At 41.9% G+C, this 18,327-nt stretch overlaps 1 protein-coding gene across 1 annotated transcript in view; it reads left to right on the forward strand.

Moving 5' to 3' along the window:
* Galnt10 (polypeptide N-acetylgalactosaminyltransferase 10) overlaps nucleotides 1-18,327 on the forward strand; it is a 235,968-nt gene that overhangs the window by 105,170 nt on the left and 112,471 nt on the right. The window contains 2 exon segments of the mRNA XM_042692394.1: nucleotides 1,721-1,823; nucleotides 6,077-6,215. Coding sequence (XP_042548328.1) covers nucleotides 1,721-1,823; nucleotides 6,077-6,215 — 242 coding nt within the window.

Genomic DNA, 18,327 nt, shown 5'->3' on the forward strand with positions numbered 1-18,327 from the left:
GGATCATGCAGAGACTTCAACAGACCTGGGTTAGTTTCTTGTCAGCATTGATCTCTAGCATACAGGTCTTTGTTGTTAATTTATGTAGGAAATAGGACTCTGTTCTTCTTCAGGCTGTGAGTTTTCATTTGGGCCAGGTGATCTAGAAAGATGGTCTCAGGTACCCATATATGGAAGATATGTAATAGCCACTCTTAGCAGTGTTATCTTGGCAACGCTCTATGCCTAGGGGAGGAGTCTTTACTTATAATTTGTGTGTGTTTGTACATGTGTTTGTGTGTGTGTGGTCTTGAACTCAGGGACTGTGCACTATCCTTTAGCTTTTTCATTCAAGGCTAGCACACAGCTCTACTTCTGGCTTTTTAGTAGTTAATTGGAAATGAGCCTTTTATGGACTTTCCTTCCCTGGTTGACTTTGAAACTCAATCCTCAAATCTCAGCCTCCTGAGAAGCTAGGATTATAGCATTAGACAATGGGGACCCAGCTACACATGATTCTTGGCATGGGAAAACAGCAGGCTCATTCTGATAACCCTCCACAAAGGAATGCAGCCTCCTTTTAATTAGGGAAGACATTTCATAATGGGCCCCCCCCCAGGGTGGGCTCACTTCCTCAGACATTTAATAAATGCCATCTGAGCAAGATCCAACTGCTACTTCTCCTCCCAGAGCTGCTTCTGTTCAGGCCATAAACAGCTCTGCTGTTCTTTCTTGTATCACAAAGTCTGTACCCAGGCTTTCTGCCTTTCCTGCTTCTAATTTCTCCTTGCCTGAGCACAGTCCAGTGCCTAAATGTGCACTCAACCCCTAACACCTGTAGCAGCTTCTATAGACTGTTCTCGTAAGAGTCACGTCCTCTGTCCAGGCCAGTAACCTAGCCACTAGCTACTTGCAGCTCCAGAACCCTGGAAATGACTCTGCCCTGAGACAAACAAACCTGTAAAATACACAGTGGATTTTGAAACCTTGGTTCCCAAAAGATAACAGACCAAAAAAAGGAATATAAAATATCTCCCTAATTTTTTATAGTGATTACCTGTTGAAATGAAAATGTTTTAGATAGACTATCTTGGGTTGAATTAAATAGGTTACTAACCTAACTGTGGCTGTTCCTTTTTGTTTGGTTGCTTTTGAGGTAGGGTCCCACTGTGTAGTTTAGTCTAGCCTTGACTCAACAATCCTTCTGCTTCATACCCCTACATGCTGGGATTTGAGGCATGTGCTATACCTCCCATTATTTTCTCCTTTCCTTCCCCTCCCCTCCCCTCTCTTTTTCATCGCTCTTCTCTTCCCTCCCTTCTCCTCTCCCCTCCCCTTATTTAATGTGGAAAGTAAAACATTTCAGATTGCTTACCTGCCCATCCCTTAATTCTGTTGGGGAACACTACACTTAGCACTTTCTCCCCTGGGGAGAAAATAATGAGCCCATCTCTTATCTTCCTTGCTGGTTGGTGGATTTCTCAAAGGTAGACGCTGAGCGTCTGTCTTCTTTCTGGACCTCCAGTTAACTCACAGAGGGAAAACCCTGAGCAGTCCTGGCAGCTACCCCACTTAGCTCAAGTCTACAACCTGCTGGCTTGTGTCAAACACGGAGGACGGGTGGATGACAGACCTTCCATCCAAACCCAAAGCCCCCTCACGCAGTGTCCTTTCTGGGGCTGTGTCCCTGACCTCATTTCCCCTTTCTTTTTCACACTTTTTGTCTTTTTCCCCTCTTAAGGGTTTCCACAGTCGACCAAAGAAGCCACTTTTCCCGGGCGGTGGGCAGACGCTGAAGGACTGGCATGACAAGGAGGCCATCAAGAGGGATGCTCAGCGCGTAGGTACGAGGGCAGGACTGTCCACGGGTGCCCTGGAGGTGTGGGCACTGTGTGTGTGCGTGCGTGCGTGCGTGCGTGCGTGTGTGTGTGTGTGTGTGTGTGTGTGTGTGTGTGTGTGTTAGCAGGGGCGTCTATTCCTCTTGGTAACTTCTTGTCTGCCACCATCTCTCTCCCTGGTTCCTGGTCCTCCCTCCCCATTAGCTCTTGCCACCCTGCTCCCATGCATATCATCAGGCCACCTCCTAGAGGCCTTTGTCCTGCCATCTTTACTGAGTGATGGCAGAAGTCTCCACCATGTAGAACCCTTACCACTAACAGACAGAGCAATATTAAAAGCTACCTGGGGTGAACAAGAGCCACGTCTGGTTCTGTGTACCCCTGGCTCAACCTGTAATAAGAGTTGATTAGCTTTTCAATAAGGGAGGGGGACTGTAACTCAGAGAGGCACATTTATCATTCTGCAGTCACACAGTCAGGACAAGGCCCACCTGAGACTCGATCCCAGGTCTGGAAAGTAGACTTGGTCTTTACATAACACTAATGAATTCAATGAGAGTCAGCTGAAGTCTCTCTGGACCATTATTTTTTAGAACCATTCCTATTAGGCTAGAGAATGTGGAAGGGCTGGGATAAGGTGATACAAAACTATAGGCAGGTGAGGCACCAGGGTGAGATCTGAGGATTGCAGTATACAGCCAGACAGGCAGGAAAATCCATGAGACTCTTATTTCTAACCACCAAAAAGCCAAAACTGGAGCTGTGGCTCAAGTAGTAGTGCACCATTCTTGAGCCAAAAGGTTTAGGGACAGTACCCAGACCTTGAGTTCAAGCTCCAGTGCCATCACAAAAATAGCAACAAAAACTTACATAGAGAAGGGAAAGTGATAGGGAGGATGAGATTGCTTGGCATATATTGTAAATGTGGAAATTTAATAATGCAGTTTCCCTCTGTATAACTAATGTAAGTTAATAAAAAAAATGCTTTAAAAAGTCTATATGAGACTCATCTGCGTAAGGCCGGGATAGAGTTAGATCAGCATTTAAGCTACTTACCAGCCATATACCATCTGATGAGGCCATATTTCATGAGCCTCAGTTTCCCCATCTGTCAGTGGGGCTCATGCTTCTCTCCTGGGCAACTTTGGGATATTGTTATGGTAAAAGAAATGAAACTGAGGCTGGGAAGGTAGCTCAGCAGTAGAGTGCATGCCTTGCAAGCATGAGGCCCTGGGTTCGAGCCGGAAGTGGCGCTGTAGCTCCAGTGGTAGAGCGCTAGCCTTGAGCTGAAGAGCTGAGGGACAGTGCCCAGACCCAGAGTTCAGGCCCCATGACCGGCAAAAAAAAAGAAAAAGAAATGAAACGGTGGGTAGATGAAGCTTTGCTCTACTGGAAACTTCTGTAGAACCTGAAAGAATTGTTTCATTCATATTGCTGTCAGTTAAAGGAATCCTCACTACTGATTTTTTTCTCTCTAAATTGTGTCATGACAAACTCAGCTTACTACAGGATCTAAGGGAGCTGTATAGTAATTTAAATGATGATCGGGAAGTCTAAAGACATGCTATGCATTTTTCTGTAAGCCAGTAATTTGAAATGAAATATGGTGGGAGGAGTGGATATTGGGGAATGCACAAGATGCATAAGAAAAAGACATTTTTCAAAGAGCTGGTTTGCCAGACAGTTGTACTAGAATTATTAGAATGCTAGGCTAACTGGCCAAACAGCAATGGAGACATTAAGAACAAACCACTTGGAATGGCATGTGCCTATAATTCACACTCAGGAGGCTGAGGTAGGAAGATAGTAAATTTGATTAAGTTTAACCTACATAGAGAGTTCCAAGCCAACCATGGCAACATAGTGAGACCCTGACTCACTCAAAATAATGATGATGATGATGATGATATGATGATGATATAATGTTTGTTGAGTGCTAAGTGCATGCCAGGTATCTTGCATTAAATGACCTTCTAAATCATTGCAGTGAAGGTTCCTATTCCAATTAACATACAAAGGGCAAAATCCTGAGACTGACAAATGTGAAGACATGTTCCACTGTGCCCAGCTCCAGGGCCTGAACTCTGAATCCCCCCCTGCACCGTCCTTCAGCAGCCTGCTTCTGAGTACACACTGAGGTCTTCTCTTCCTGCTTGTTGCTCTGATGCTCCTGGGGGAATCTTTCCCAGGCACTTGTCATTGTGTCTTTCAGGGCAGCAGTACAAGTGATGGAGAGTAAGGTCTTTCTCATGGCAGGCTGAACTGGAGTAGTCATTGCCATAGCTCGCCTCTCTGTTTGAACCTTCCCAGCCAGCAGAGGCGTTCACAGTCAGCTGACCTTATTTGTGGATTTATTACAAGTGGTTTTGACCGAGCGTGGTCAAAAATAAAGAAATCAATAAAAAAAAATTCAGAAACAGAAGTGTTTACCCAGTTTGGTTGAGGGAGAGTAGGTCTTAAAGCCCTCAAGCCTGTGTTTTTGTCAGTTGTGTTTAAATCCTTGTGTAATCTGCTGTGTTCTTGCCCTTTATTCTGTAAAAAATCTCCCACAAAAAAAAAAAAAAAAGCAAATGGTAACCCAAAGTGAAGTATAAGTCAGTGTGTTTAATTTAAAGCAGAAAGTTAAAACTTGAGATTTGGGTTGACCCATTGTAGCAATGAGATGTACAAGACACTGTTGAAAACAAACTTTACAACTTGGTGTTGGGGAGGGAGAAGTTGGGGAGGTGGGGAGAGGAAAGGATAGTAGGGGAAAAACAAAGGAGAGGGTAACAATGCTCGATAGGAAATGTACTCATTACCTTACTCATGTAACTCTAACCCTTCTGTATGGTATCTTTACAATAAAAAATATATTTAATTAAAAAAAAAACTTGAGATTTGTTGAAAGGTGGCATGCCAATAGCAGAAACTGGGCAGTGATAGGGGAAAAAGGAATGCATCTGCAAGATGACACTTTCTGCATCCTGAGCATGCATGATTTTTCCTTAGCATCTGTCCACTTCCCTCAACATCTGTGCATTTTCCAACCTCAACTATGTCCCTGTATATTCGAAGGCCCTCTTCAAAGTCACCAAGCTTTTGTTGGGATTATCATCCCAACAAAGTGGAATGATTTTAAGCAGCTGTTGTGTTACCACCTGTGTGGATTCTTGGGCCAATTTTGCGGAATTCATGATACAAATCCCAGTCACCACAAGGTTTTTGGAAACCCAGAGACAATTTTTTCTGAAACATCATGGATTCTTTCCCCCATAGAGCAGAAAGTGGAAAGCTAGTGTTTTTTTTTGTTGGTGGTAGTGGTTAGAGAGCTTGAACCTCAGGGCCTGGGTGTTATCCCTGAGCTCTTTTGCTCAAGGCTAGTGCTCTACCCCTTTGAGCCATAGCTCTACTTCCCATTTCCTGGTTAATTGGAGTTAAAAGTCCCACAGTCTTCCCTGACTAGGCTGGCTTTGGACCATGACCCTCAGATCTTAGCCTCCTGAATAGCTAGGATTACAAGCATGAACAACCAGCCACCCAGCTGCTAGTACTTTTTATCCACTCAAATCTGACTCAAAGCAACACTTTCCATGTAATTTTGGCTTAGGGGAGATAGACAACTCTTCATATGCTGACTTTAACAAAGTCAGAGCATTTTTATATAGCATTTGTGGCAATTTGGATTTACATACAGAGTTTGTTTCATGTAGTCATCGTATTTCTTTAGAATGATTTATCATTCACACAAAAGCATTTACCTGTGCTAACCTCTCATTTGACTCTTTCAAACACACTGGATTTCAAAAGGTGACACTGTGTATCTCAGAGAGCCAGAGTGATTTTCTGGAGGTCAGTCAGCTCAGAGGTGGACCTGGCCTCCTCTCCAGGTGATCAGACTTGAGGGACAGCTGTTTGGGCTCGAGAGAGATTGGAGGAGGAGGCCTAGGCTTTGACACACACAACTGCTTCTATAATCTGAGTCTTAGTCTACTCATATGTGGGATACAACCTCTCTCTTGTCTACCGTACAGGGATTCCATGGAGATTACAGGACAGCAAGATCTGTAAAGTACAAGACAGGACCATGGTTAGTTATATAAATGCTAGTTTCCTTCTCCATCTCTCAGTCCCTCCAGCAAGACCTGGAGCTATGCTGTAATGAAGTATAGGCGTTCCTTTTTGTGGAAAACACAGTCACATTTTCATGTTTCCTTCCCTCTCCATTCACAGTGCCCTCACACATGCCAGGTAACACTGACTTCGCTCTGTGCCTCTAGGAAATGGAGAACAAGGGAGACCTTTTCCCATGACCGATGCTGAGAGAGGGGACCAGGCATACCGAGAAAATGGATTTAACATCTACGTCAGTGACAAGATCTCCCTGAATCGCTCTCTGCCTGATATTCGGCACCCAAAGTGAGTAGAACATCTCCTTTTTTGGTATCAAAAGAGTTTGTCCATGGCTCTGGTTTGAGAATTAATGAATGAAGTGGGTACATGAAGTACTGCTGGAGAGACTCCCTCACCGCCCACCCCATATCACAGAGACGGGTGTGATCAGATTCTCCAAGAATTTGGAGTTGATATAACAAACAGAAGGCGTTTGTTCCTGAAGAGCCCCTCTCCTTCGTATTATCAGAGAACAACGTGATCTCTGCATTTCACCTTTTCCTTTGGCCCCCAGAGAAGTTCAGAGCTCAATTTAAAGAACAGTTGTAGATACCCTTGCAACACTCATGCTCTCTTTTTTCTTTTTTGACACTTCCAGTTTTCTAGTGGTTTATTGGAGATAAGAGTCTCATGGACTTTCCTGCTTGGGCTGGCTTTGAACCACGATCCTCAGATCTCAACCTCCTGAGTAGCTAGGATTGTGCAAGCCACCGGCGCCCGGCTTCATGCTCTTTTTTCTATGCATGATGTCTTTGCTTTTTTTTGTTGTTTTAGGTCGTGGGAGCTCAACTCTGGGCCTGGGCACTGTACCTCAGCTCTTCAGCTCAAGGCTAGCGCTCCACCACTTGAGCCACAGCACCACTTCCAGCTTTTTCTGTTTATGTGGTGCTGAGGAATCGAACCCAGGGCCTTATGCATGCTAGGCAAGCGCTCTACCACTGAGCCAACTTCCCAGCTCTGATGTCTTTACTTAAATCTATTACTTTTAAATTTTTTTTTATTATCTTTAAGTAGTTGTACAAAGGAGTTGCCATTTAACAAAGCAGTTTATGAATATCTTGATCAATGTCACCCCTTTCAACATTCTTCACCCATTCCTCTCCTACCCACCCCTTTCCTCATTATTCTTCATTTTATAGGATATATATTGGATTCTTGTCTTCGTTTTTCCTCTCTGCATTCGTCTAACACTTTCCCCTCAACCCTACCCTATCTCTTTCCAGTACCTGCTTCCTGTGTGTTACTTTGCTGGATCTTGATTTTTTTTTTCCTTTTTAAGGAATTATACTATTTTGAGGTCTCCCTTGAATCTGCTGGATTTCAGTTAATACATTTGTGTACACTTGAATACTGCTCAATGTCCTTACTTATGAGTTTGTAAGCTTAATTTAGCTTACACATATAAGGGAAAACATGTTTCCTTTGACTCTCTAGGCCTATACTGCTTTTGTTATCTCAGATTATACTGATAGAGGAGAAACAGAAGAATTAGGAAGATGGTAAGGGCAGCTGACATTCTTTGAACAGATAGTATGTGCCAGGCAATTTTTATGTGTCGACTAGGTTTCAATAAGGAAATTTCTAAAATGTCGATCATTTTACAGATGAAGAAATTGAAGCTTAACACAGTGTCCTAACACCCCAGGTGAGAATAGATGTCATTAAGAAAACAAATGACAATAAATGTGAAGATGCAATGAGAAAAGGAACTCTTATTTACTGGTGGTAGGAATATAAATTAGTGCAGTCACTATGGAAGCAAGTATGGAGGTTCCTCAAAAAGACTAAAAATACGAGCTTCCACTTCTGGATATATACCTCAACAGAATTAAAGTCATCTTTGCTATAGATATCCTTCGGTGCTTGTGTTTATGACTATTCAGAGTCATGAAATTATTAAATCAGCCTACGGTCGCATTGATGGATGAACTGATGAAGAGAATGTGGCATTTATACACAGTGGAGTATTTTTCTGCTATTAAGAAGAATGGAATTATGTCACTTGCTGGAAAATAGATAGAGAACTGAGGATTGTCATGTCAAGTGAAATTAGCCAGTCTCACAAAGCATTTTATGCATCTTTTCTTCCATTTGTGCAAGCTAGGGAGAAGTAAAGCAAAACAGCCAGGGTCAGGACTACTTGAGAGGTAGAAAGGGAAGGAAAAGTGGGGAAAAGAAGAGGGGTTTAAGAAAGACGTGGCAGGGGTGGATATGAGAAAAATACATTACATGCATGTATGGAAATACCATGATGAAACCTTTTGTTATGTACAGTTTAATGTACATCAATTAAAAGATATAAGTGTCAGCCAGGTGCTGGTAGCTCACGCCTGTAATCCTAGCTACTCAGGAGGCTGAGATCTGAGGATCACGGTTCAAAGCCAACTTGGGCAGGAAACTCTGTGAGACTCATCTCCAATAAACCACCAGAAAACCAGAAATGGCACTGTGGCTCAAGTGGTAGAGCACTCGCCTTGAGCTGAAATGCTGAGGGACAGAGCCCAGGCCCAGAATTCAAACCCTATGACCAACCAGCTGGTGCTGCTGGTTTAGAAGCCACTGGCTCCTACCATGGCCAGCAGATTTCAAAACTGGTTCTCCATGTAGGTGGTACTGAGAAGGATTGGAAATGTCTTGTGATGTTGGAGTATTGAGTCAGAATAAGGACACTAACTTGAGAACTCAACAAGGCAAAATTTCCTTCTGCAGAAGGCATACTACTGACAAGAAGCTGAGTAAGCTAGGGCTCTGGGTAGGCATTTTGCCCAAATTTATTCTAAGTGTATTATAGCCCATTGTTCTGATTTGTCAGAATTTAGGTTCACAATCTTTTGTAGTTTGCCAATTTGAAAGGGGCTAAAAGTTTATCCAAGCAATCAACCAAAACCAGGACATTTGGGCCAAAGCAGGAACTTGTCAGAAAAACAAATCTTACTCAGCTGAGTTATGCCTCTTGCCCCTAGAAAAATATTTTTTTTTTTGTCAGTTGTGAGGCTTGAACTCTGGGCTTGGGGGTGCTGGCCCTCAGCTCTTCAGCTTAAGGCTAACACTCTACCACTTGAGCCACAGCGCCACTTCTGGTTTTCTGGTGGTTATTTGGAGATAAGAGTCAATGCCTGGGCTGGCTTTGAACCTCAGTCCTCAGATCTCAGCCTCCTGAGTAGGTAGGATTACAGGTGTGAGCCACTGGCGCCAGGTGAAAAATAATTCTTGTAACAGTTTAATTAAAATAGATTCATAGAAGGTGACAGCACTTGTGTTAAACAAGCACTCTAAAATCTTAGTTCTTAGTCACTTGATGGAAGTCTACACCTGTCTGAGCTCAGTCAACACAATACAGGAGTACAGACTTTCTCTTTGGTGATTTACAAAATGCTTTGTCTCCATTGCCTCTTTATTTTCTTCAGTGATACTTTGAGTTGACAGATTCCTTAAAGAGCTTTCCTTGGGCTGGGAAGATGGCTCAGTGGTAGAATGCTTGCGTTGCAAGCATTGAATGAATGAGGCCCTGGGTTCAATTCCTCAGCACCACATAAGCAGAAGAAAAAAAGCTGGAAGTGGTGCTGGGGTTCAAGTGGTAGAGTGCTAGCCTTGAGCTGAAGAGCTGAGGGATAGTGCTTAGGCTCAGAGTTCAGGCCCCATGACCGACCAAAAAAAAAAATAAAAGAGAGAGCTTTCCTTTCTTCCAGGAGGGGATTTTTTTTTTTTCTGTAGTTTGACCACAGGAATGTGTGATGAAATTAAGAACAGTTGAGCTGATTATTCCCTTTGGTTTCCTTGAGCTTAAACGTCCTCTCCAGCAGGAGCTGAGGTTTATGTTTGTATTTTATGCCTTCGAACTGAATTTTGGCGTCGGCACATCAGGAACACGATGGAGGGGCTCTTTGTCTGTGCCAGCTTGCAGCAAAAACTGCACTGGGGACCACGTCGCCTTGGAGAACAGAAACAAGGCAGTTTGGCCCCTGCTTGCTGGACTGGCATGTGAGAGCTGTCCAGCTGGCTCAGAGCAGGCCTTGCCCTCTGTGCTTCCCACCAAGTGACTGTGCACAGACTGGCTGGTGGGCTGGCCCACTTTCCTACTCTCTAGAGAGCCCTGCTGGGCTGCTTGGCAACCAAATGTGGAGCCTTCTCCAGAGACTAGGGCTGATGACATAAGGAAGCCCCATCTGCAAAGTGACTGCAGCCTTCAGGGTTCTCTGCAAACCCCACTTATGGGTGATCAGCTTCTCCTGGATAAAGATTATCCACAGTGGTAATGAAATGAATCTGCCATCCTCACCTGTTTTCCTTATTCTGTGAGGGTAGCTTCAGTAATGACTGAATCTGAATGGATCTTTGTCTACCAGATTCCTGCTTACACGCTCTTTTTTGCTTTTTTCTTACGGATGAATGAACATGGTTTTATGGTACGTGCTGAATTTCCTCCAAAGGACTTACATGACACATTATTGTGAAAAAACAGACTGTCTTGAGCACCTTTCTAACCTGTGTAAGTTACAGCTTAAATAACAATGCAGGCAGTTAGAACCTGTTAGCTCTGCCAAATGTGTATTAAACACAAATTCTTAAAAAAAAAAAAAAAGAAAAAGAAAAAAGGAATTTGCCAGCATAAGAAATTTAAATCAGCTACATTTACTGTTGTGTAATTAGTAAAAGTCCACCAATAGACATGTACACATAGATATAAAATATGAGTCAGGATAGAAGGACAGAGACCATCCTTTTGCCTGGAACAGCCCAAAACAAAACAGAAAAAAAAATACATGAAGGCCGGGTGCTGGTGGCTCACACCTGTAACCTAGCTACTCAAGAGACTGAGATCTGAGGATCATGGTTCAAAGCCAGCCCGGGAAGCAAAGTCTGTGAAACTCTTATCTCCAATAAACCATTCAGAAAACTGGAAGTGGTGCTGTGGCTAAAGGACTAGAGTACTTGCCTTGAGCTAAAGAGCTGAGGGACAGTGCCCAGGCCCAGAGTACAAGCTGCACCACCAACCAAAAAACAAACAAACAACAACAAAAAGAAAATCATGAAATGATGCTGTCTGAAGCACTGTACATGAGGCAAGGAATAGTCTTTAAAAGATGGCAAACATGAGGTAAGCCCCACAGTTGCCCCAGGATCATTGCTTTGAGAGTTTTTATAGGATATGGGACAGAGGAGTAACTGAGGTGAAGGCCAGAGAACATCCTCAGTTTATGATGGAACTAAGAGTGTGAGGAGACTGAGACAGGACTTCAGAGGAGAAAGTACTGGAGAGGATATTGCTAAGGGGGAATGCTGCGAAGGTCTACAGAAGATCCCCTCACCAATCAGAAGATTATTCAGTACATATCTCAAAGGAAGTCATCTGAAGCTTGGACAAGTATCACCCATCAGGACTAGTAGACAGTGTCTAGAATTCCTCAGGGGGAAAACAGTGCCTTTTCCTACCACCCTGAATTCATATCTCATGGGAGAACTGGTAGAATGATTAAAAGTATTTTAGTTACCATGGACTAATTAGCCCCCAACCTAACCTGCTGCTCTGGGCCAGCCTTAAAACATGTCATAAATTATGACCCCAAAAGATCAAACTGTTTCCAAATACCTTAATGCATTCTAGGACAAAGCCTGAAGATATTCTATTAATAAAAAAATATTTGGAACTGAACAGTGAGAAGTTACTAAGTATGCAAAAGAAGCAGGGAAAGATAACCCAGTAATGATAACTTGGTCAAAACCAACCCAGAGCTGATAATTAACAGAGATAATTGACAGCATAAAACCTGTTGTAATTATGTTCCATGTTTGTAGGAAAGTTGAGATGTGGAAGATATAAAAAGATCCAAATCAAACTCTAGAAATAAAGCTAATATGAAAAAATATATTGTATGAATTAATAGTGATTAGTTATTGTAGGAAATATATAGGTGAACTTCAAAGACCTAGCAGGAAAAACGATTCTAAATGTAAGAGAGAGAAAAAAAGTGAAAAGAACATCAGGAAACTATGAGACAACTTTAAATGGTATAATTTTCATGACATCTGTGGAGTCTGTGAAAGAGAATATAATAATTGTCAAGACTTCTCCAAATTGCCTCATGACGTAGGAGGTCAGGGATACTCAAGAGCAAGACAGAGAATGAAGAAAATGGTATCAAGGTATATCATAATCTAATTGCCAAAAAAAACAGCAAAGTGGGGCTGGGAAGGTGGCTCAGCGGTAGAGCGCTTGTCTTGCATGCATGAGGCCCTGGGTTCGATTCCCCAACACCACATAAACAAAAAGAAAAAAAGCTGGAAGTGGCGCTGTGGCTCAAGCAGTAGAGTGTAGCCTTGAACTGAAGAGCTGAGGGATAGCACCCAAGCCCAGAGTTCAGGCCCCACGACCGGACCTCCCCCCCAAAAAAAATAAATAAAATTTTTTTTAAAACCCAGCAAAGTGAAAAAAATTTAAGGCAGCCAGAGAAAATAAAACATGTTCAGAGGAACAAAGATAAGATAAGAAATCTTACTGGAAATAATGCAAGCAAATTGTGGTATAGAAACATATTTAAACTACACAAGAGGAAATGGCACTGTGGCTCAAAGTGGTAGAGAGCTAGCCTTGAGCAAAAGAGTTCAGGGACAGTGCCCAGATCTTGAGTTCAAGCCCTACCACTGTCAGGAAAAAAAAAAGTACACAAGAAAAATAATTCCATCAACCTAAAATTATAGATGAGTGAAAATATCTTTGTTTAAAGTAGATGGAAAGTGCTGTTTAATCCCAAACAAAGGAAATCACTGAAATATAAACTATATGGATAATGTATTCTTTTCCCCCTCTTGTTTAAATCTTTTAAAGGATATTTGGCTTTGTAAATAAAAATAGTATATGTTAGAGATATGTTATGATATGCCACTGTAGAGGTATAGCTCAAATGGTAGAGCACCTACACAGCAAGCACAAGGATCTAAGAGCAAACCCCAATAGTACCTCCAAAGGATATGTTACTTTGTGTTTAAAGATAGTTATTATACAATGTATGTCTACATAAATGTTGGAAAAGAGAAACAGTAACATAGAGTTCTTATATATAAAGTGGTATAGTATCATTTGAAGGTAGAGTGTTACTGTGGCTTAAACCTGTAATCCTTACTCTTCAGGAGGCAGAGATCTGAGGATTTCAGTTTGAACCCAGCAGGGGTTTGTGATACTTTTATCTTCACTAAACTACCAAAAAAGCCAGAAATGGAGCTTTGGCTCAAGTGGTAGCATACTAGGCTTGAGTAAAAACAAGCTCAGGGACAATGCCAAGGTACTGGTTTCAAGCTCCAAGACTGGCATACACACACACCCACATACATGAATGTGTTAAAAAAAAAAAAAAAAAACAACTCCAAAGCAAGCACTAGAATAACTAAGATTAATGAGCTAATAAAGGAGATCATTGGAAGCATGAAAAATACTCAGTTCAGCCATGCGCCAGTAGTTCAGCCATGCGCCGGTGGCTTACGCTTGTAATCCTAACTACTCAAGAGGCTGAGATCTGAGGATCGCGGTTCAAAGCCAGCCTGGGCAGGAAAGTCTGTGAGACTCTTATCTCCAATTAACCACCAGAAAACCAGAAGTGGCACTGTGGCTCAAGTGGTAGAGTGCTTGCCTTGAGCTAAAGAGCTGAGGGGCACCCAAGCCCAGAGTTCAAGCCCCATGACCGACCAAAAAAAAGAAAGAAAAATAGTTCAGAGGAAGACAAATAAAGAAGGAAAGAGGAACAAAGATATAAAAAGCAAATACTCAAAAATAATGACTTAAACTTAACTATATCAAAAAACACACTAAATGTAAATGCTCTAATCATTTCAGTTGATAGTCTAGCTTGCATAAGAAAGCCTGCAAGACATAAATTACCAATATTGTGACTTTGGTGATCAAACTGCAAATTCTGTAACTATTGAGAGAACAAAGGAGTAACCTGAAAAATTTTGTGCCTATCATTTTCTAAATCTCTCTTTCTCTCTCTCTCTCTCTCTCCTCTCCCTCTTCTCTCTCTCTTCTGTCTGTTTTTTTTTGGTTGGGCGTTTTTGCTCAAGGCTAGCACTCTTCCATTTGAGCCACAGCTCCATTTCCTGTTTTCTGGTTGTTAATTGGAGATAAGAATCTCATGGACCTTCCTGCCCAAGCTGGCTTTGAATGTGATTCTCAGATCTCAGCCTCCAGAGTAGTTAGGATTATGGGAGTGAGCCACCAGTGCTCAGCTGTGCCTATCATTTTCTTTTTTCTTTTTCTTAATATATATTTTTTATTGTAAAGATACTGTACTGAGGGGTTACAGTTACATTAGCAAGGTAATGAGTCCATTTCCTATTGAACATTGTTACACCCTCCTTTATTTTTCCCCTACCATCCCTTTCCTCCCCAATTTCTCCTCCTACCCTGCAAAGTTATAAAGTTTACAACATACTGTCTTTTATATCTCATTGTTACAATGGGTCATCCTGTATCCTTATTTAAGAATTTTATTACTTTCCTTCCCCTCTCCAAATTAGAAAAAAAGTATATACAAGATTCAGAGCCGGGTACTGATGGCTCACGCCTGTAATCCTATCTACTCAGGAGGCTGAGATCTGAGGATTGAGGTTCAAAGCCAGCCCGAGCAGGAAAGTCCGTGAAACTCTTATCTCCAATAAACCACCAGAAAACCGGAAGTGGCACTGTAGCTCAAGTGGTAGAGTACTAGCCTTGAGCTGATAGAGCTGAGGGACAGCACCCAGGCCCAGAGTTCAAGCCCCATGACCGACCAAAAAAAAAAAAGATTCAGGACACCAGAATCAAATACGGTGAAAACAGGGGTTATACCATGGGGGATGAACATACAAAGAAACAAAAAAAAAAAATCACATAGTACATCATAAGTACATTAAAAAAAACAGCAACAAAGATAAAACCTCTTGTACCTATCATTTTCGTGTGTGTGTGTGTGTGTGTGTGTGTGTGTGTGTATGTGTGTATGCGTGTGCGCGTGTGCGTGTGTGCTCACGTGCTGGTCCTGGTGCTTGAACTCAGGGCCTGGTACTATCTTAGCGTTTTGGGCCCAAAGCGAGCACACTACTACTTGAGCCACATCTCTACTTCCAGCTTTTTCTGCTGGCTAATTGCAAAGAAGAGTCTCATGGACTCTTCTGTCTGGGCTGTCTTTGAACTCAGATCTCAGCCTCATTAGTAGTTAGGATTACAGGCATGTGCCACTAACATCTGGCTATGCCTATATGTCAGACAGTTTCAGTGAAATAACAGTTTCCTGAAGAATGTAAACTCAGTCTCACTCATGAAGAAATGAGAAACCTGAATCACCATGTATCTATTAAAATAATTGTCATTATCACTAAGAAACTTCCCATGAAGAGAATTCCAGGCTCAAATGGGTTGACTGATGGAACAATTTAAAAGATAATACCACTTCTAAACAAAATCTTCCTTAAAAAGATAAAAGAAAACTCATTGTGAAATCAGCCTTCCCAAACAAAAGATATTACCAGAAAAGAACCCGAGAGACCAGTGTCTCTAGTGAACATTATCTTTGTTATCATCATCATTGTTTGCTTCATTCAGTTAGAAGAAACCAAAGGAGACATAGTGATATCTCAAAGTCACACAGATATGCCCTGAAGAGAACCCTAATTAGAGCATTCGTTATTATTATGTGATGACTATGGTGGCATTCCAGAACAACTTGAATAATGGCTGGAGCATCAAGAGGTGGGACTGTGAGGAAAAAAGTCAGTGTGGCCCAGCACAGAAGGTGATGCCGAGTTTGGCTTGAGAACCCGAAAAGCCTCATGTGTTAATAAATATTCTTGATCAGAAGAGTCTTTTCAATTCTCCTGGTTGATGGAGACCTGAGCAAAAACTGCAGAGATGTAACATATATTCCCCAAAGGGATATATTCAAGCCTTTTATTACTTGTGAAATTGTCCCTGCAAATCACTCACTCATCTATCCAGCAAATATTTATTGATTCACCTATGTGTACTTACTGTGTGGTCTAGGCCCTGGGTAAGTAAGCAACAGTTAAAAAAAAAAGCAAATTTCCATTCCTCCTGAAGCTTAGGTTCATTGAGGAGGGAAGAGTCATTAAAACAGATGCATTACTTTTATCTAATGATTCTAAGTGATCTAGGTGGGGGTAAAAGATGGGACTTGAACTCAGGGCATTGGAACTGTCTCTGAGCTTTTATGCTTATGGCTAGAACTCTACCACTTGAGCCACAGGTCTACTTCTAGCTTTGTTTTAATAGTTTATTGTATACAAGAGTCTCATGAACTTGGGCTAGCTTTGAACCGCAATTTTCAGATCTCAGCCTTCTGAGTAGCTAGGATTACAGGCATGAGCACCAGAGCCCAGTTCAAAGGTCAGTGTATTAACAGGCAGTTGAACACATGCCATTTGTATTGTGAAAAATTGGAATGGCAGTGATTCTTTTCTGAGTTGCTTTTTTCCCCTTGTGTGCATAAGTGTGTGGGTGTGTGATTTTCTCAAAGTAGGTACATTTTCCAAGTCTTATAAAAATTGATGCTGTGTTCTCCATTAATAATAGTATCTCCCATTTTTAAGGACTTCCGTTTGTCAGGTTTTGTGCTGGGCACTATCTTACTGGTTTTCAATTTGTGTTTTTGTGAGATGATAATTTTGTTTCCTTTGTGCTCAACATTCTCTCTCTCTCTCTCTCTCTCTCTTTATTTATTTTTGGTGCCAGCCTAGGACTTGAATTTGGGGACTGAGCTCTGTCCTTGAGCATTTTCTTTTTCCTCTTAAGGCTAACACTTTACCATTTGTGCCCCAGCTCCACCTCTGGCTTCTTTTGGAGATAACTACCTCATGGACTTTGCTGCTTGGTCTGGCTTCAACCATCTACAGATCTCGGCCTATAGAGTAGCTAAGATGATAGGTGGATGTGAGCCATTGGTCCCAGGTCCCTGGCTCTATATTACAGACACATACACTGAACCTTGGGGAGGTTCAGCTCCTGGCTCCAGCTGGCACAGCAAGAAGACCAAAGATTTTAACGTAAAATCAGACTCTCTGATGCATCCTGTCCAGAGTCTTAGAGACAAGAAAAGAGAAAGAGACATTTGTAATTCCGATTGTCTGTTCACAAAGGAATTATGAGTAGAATTTGCTAGGTAATTCTAGCAAACACCTGCAGTAGGCTTCTCCACTTACATTGCGCTTAGCTTACTGAAAGTAATAGACACTTACCCAGGAGCATTCAGTAAAATTGATTACAGAGATGAGTTTGATTGTAAGTGGCATTGATCTTAAAAGGGTTGGAGGAAAAAGAAAAGGATGACTGAGCCGAGATATGAATTCTCTTTATTAATATGATATTGGGCAGTATGGTGGGAAGACAACCACAGCTTAGTTTAGGAGCCCTGATGCGTGGAATCCAACAAAACACTCTCCTGATTCCTGATTGTACATCTTCTCAACAGGTTTTTTCATTTCAATAAATGTTACATGATCAGAGGCCTTATACCTTGTGCCTTTGGGTTCCTCCCATAAATCCACACCTTTTCAGGAGAAAGAAATCGATAGTCCCTCTCTCTTCTGACTCCACAAACACTTGGTTACTGACTGCTCAGTTAGTGTGGTAACAAGTTAGCCTGTTTTGTGTTTTGTTTTTTTTTAAATTTCCTTTGCTTATGAACCATAATGTACATAAAGAAGTAGGGTTTAAGGTCTTGTTTTACTAAAGTGTGCTTGAACTGTATGCATTTTATTCTTCAAGTATCTTCTCTCAAGAGATGATGATCGCCTTTTAAGACATTTTTGACAGCTGTGTGATATTTCTCAGGAGTACTTTCCTCTGCAGTCAGGCATCCACAGGGTTTCTGGTTCTTGGCTCTGGAATCAGTGTGGCAAAGAAAGCATCCTGGAAAATATTTTATCACAGCTTATCTAACATTGTCCCCTTAAGTATTGTTAAAGACCATTTCCTCATCAGGAATGTTTGCCTGGCACTTGATGTCTACCTGGGACCTGAGATGTGGTTCTTAAGTTGTTAGTTCAGTCCTGTATGGTGTTATTAACCAGAATTCCGCCTTCCAGCTGTCCACCTTTGTATGACATTTGCGTTTGTAGAAAGCATTACTTGTTATATCTTTAGGAGAAACAAGCATTTTCTCTCCAGGGAGAATGAGGAGAAGAAACTGGTTGAACTTTTTTTTTTTTTTTTTTTTGTCAGTCCTGGGCTTGAACTCAGGGCAGCGGTGCTATCCTTGTTTTTGCTTAAGACTTGTAATCAACCATTTGAGCCATGGCTCTGGTTCTGGTGTTTTGGTGGTTTATTGGAGGTGTAAGAGTCTCATGACCTTCCTATCCAGGCTGGCTTCAA

The sequence above is a fragment of the Dipodomys spectabilis genome, unplaced genomic scaffold (genome assembly GCF_019054845.1).
Source record: "Dipodomys spectabilis isolate Male_0828 unplaced genomic scaffold, ASM1905484v1 ptg000155l, whole genome shotgun sequence".
NCBI lineage: Eukaryota > Metazoa > Chordata > Mammalia > Rodentia > Heteromyidae > Dipodomys > Dipodomys spectabilis.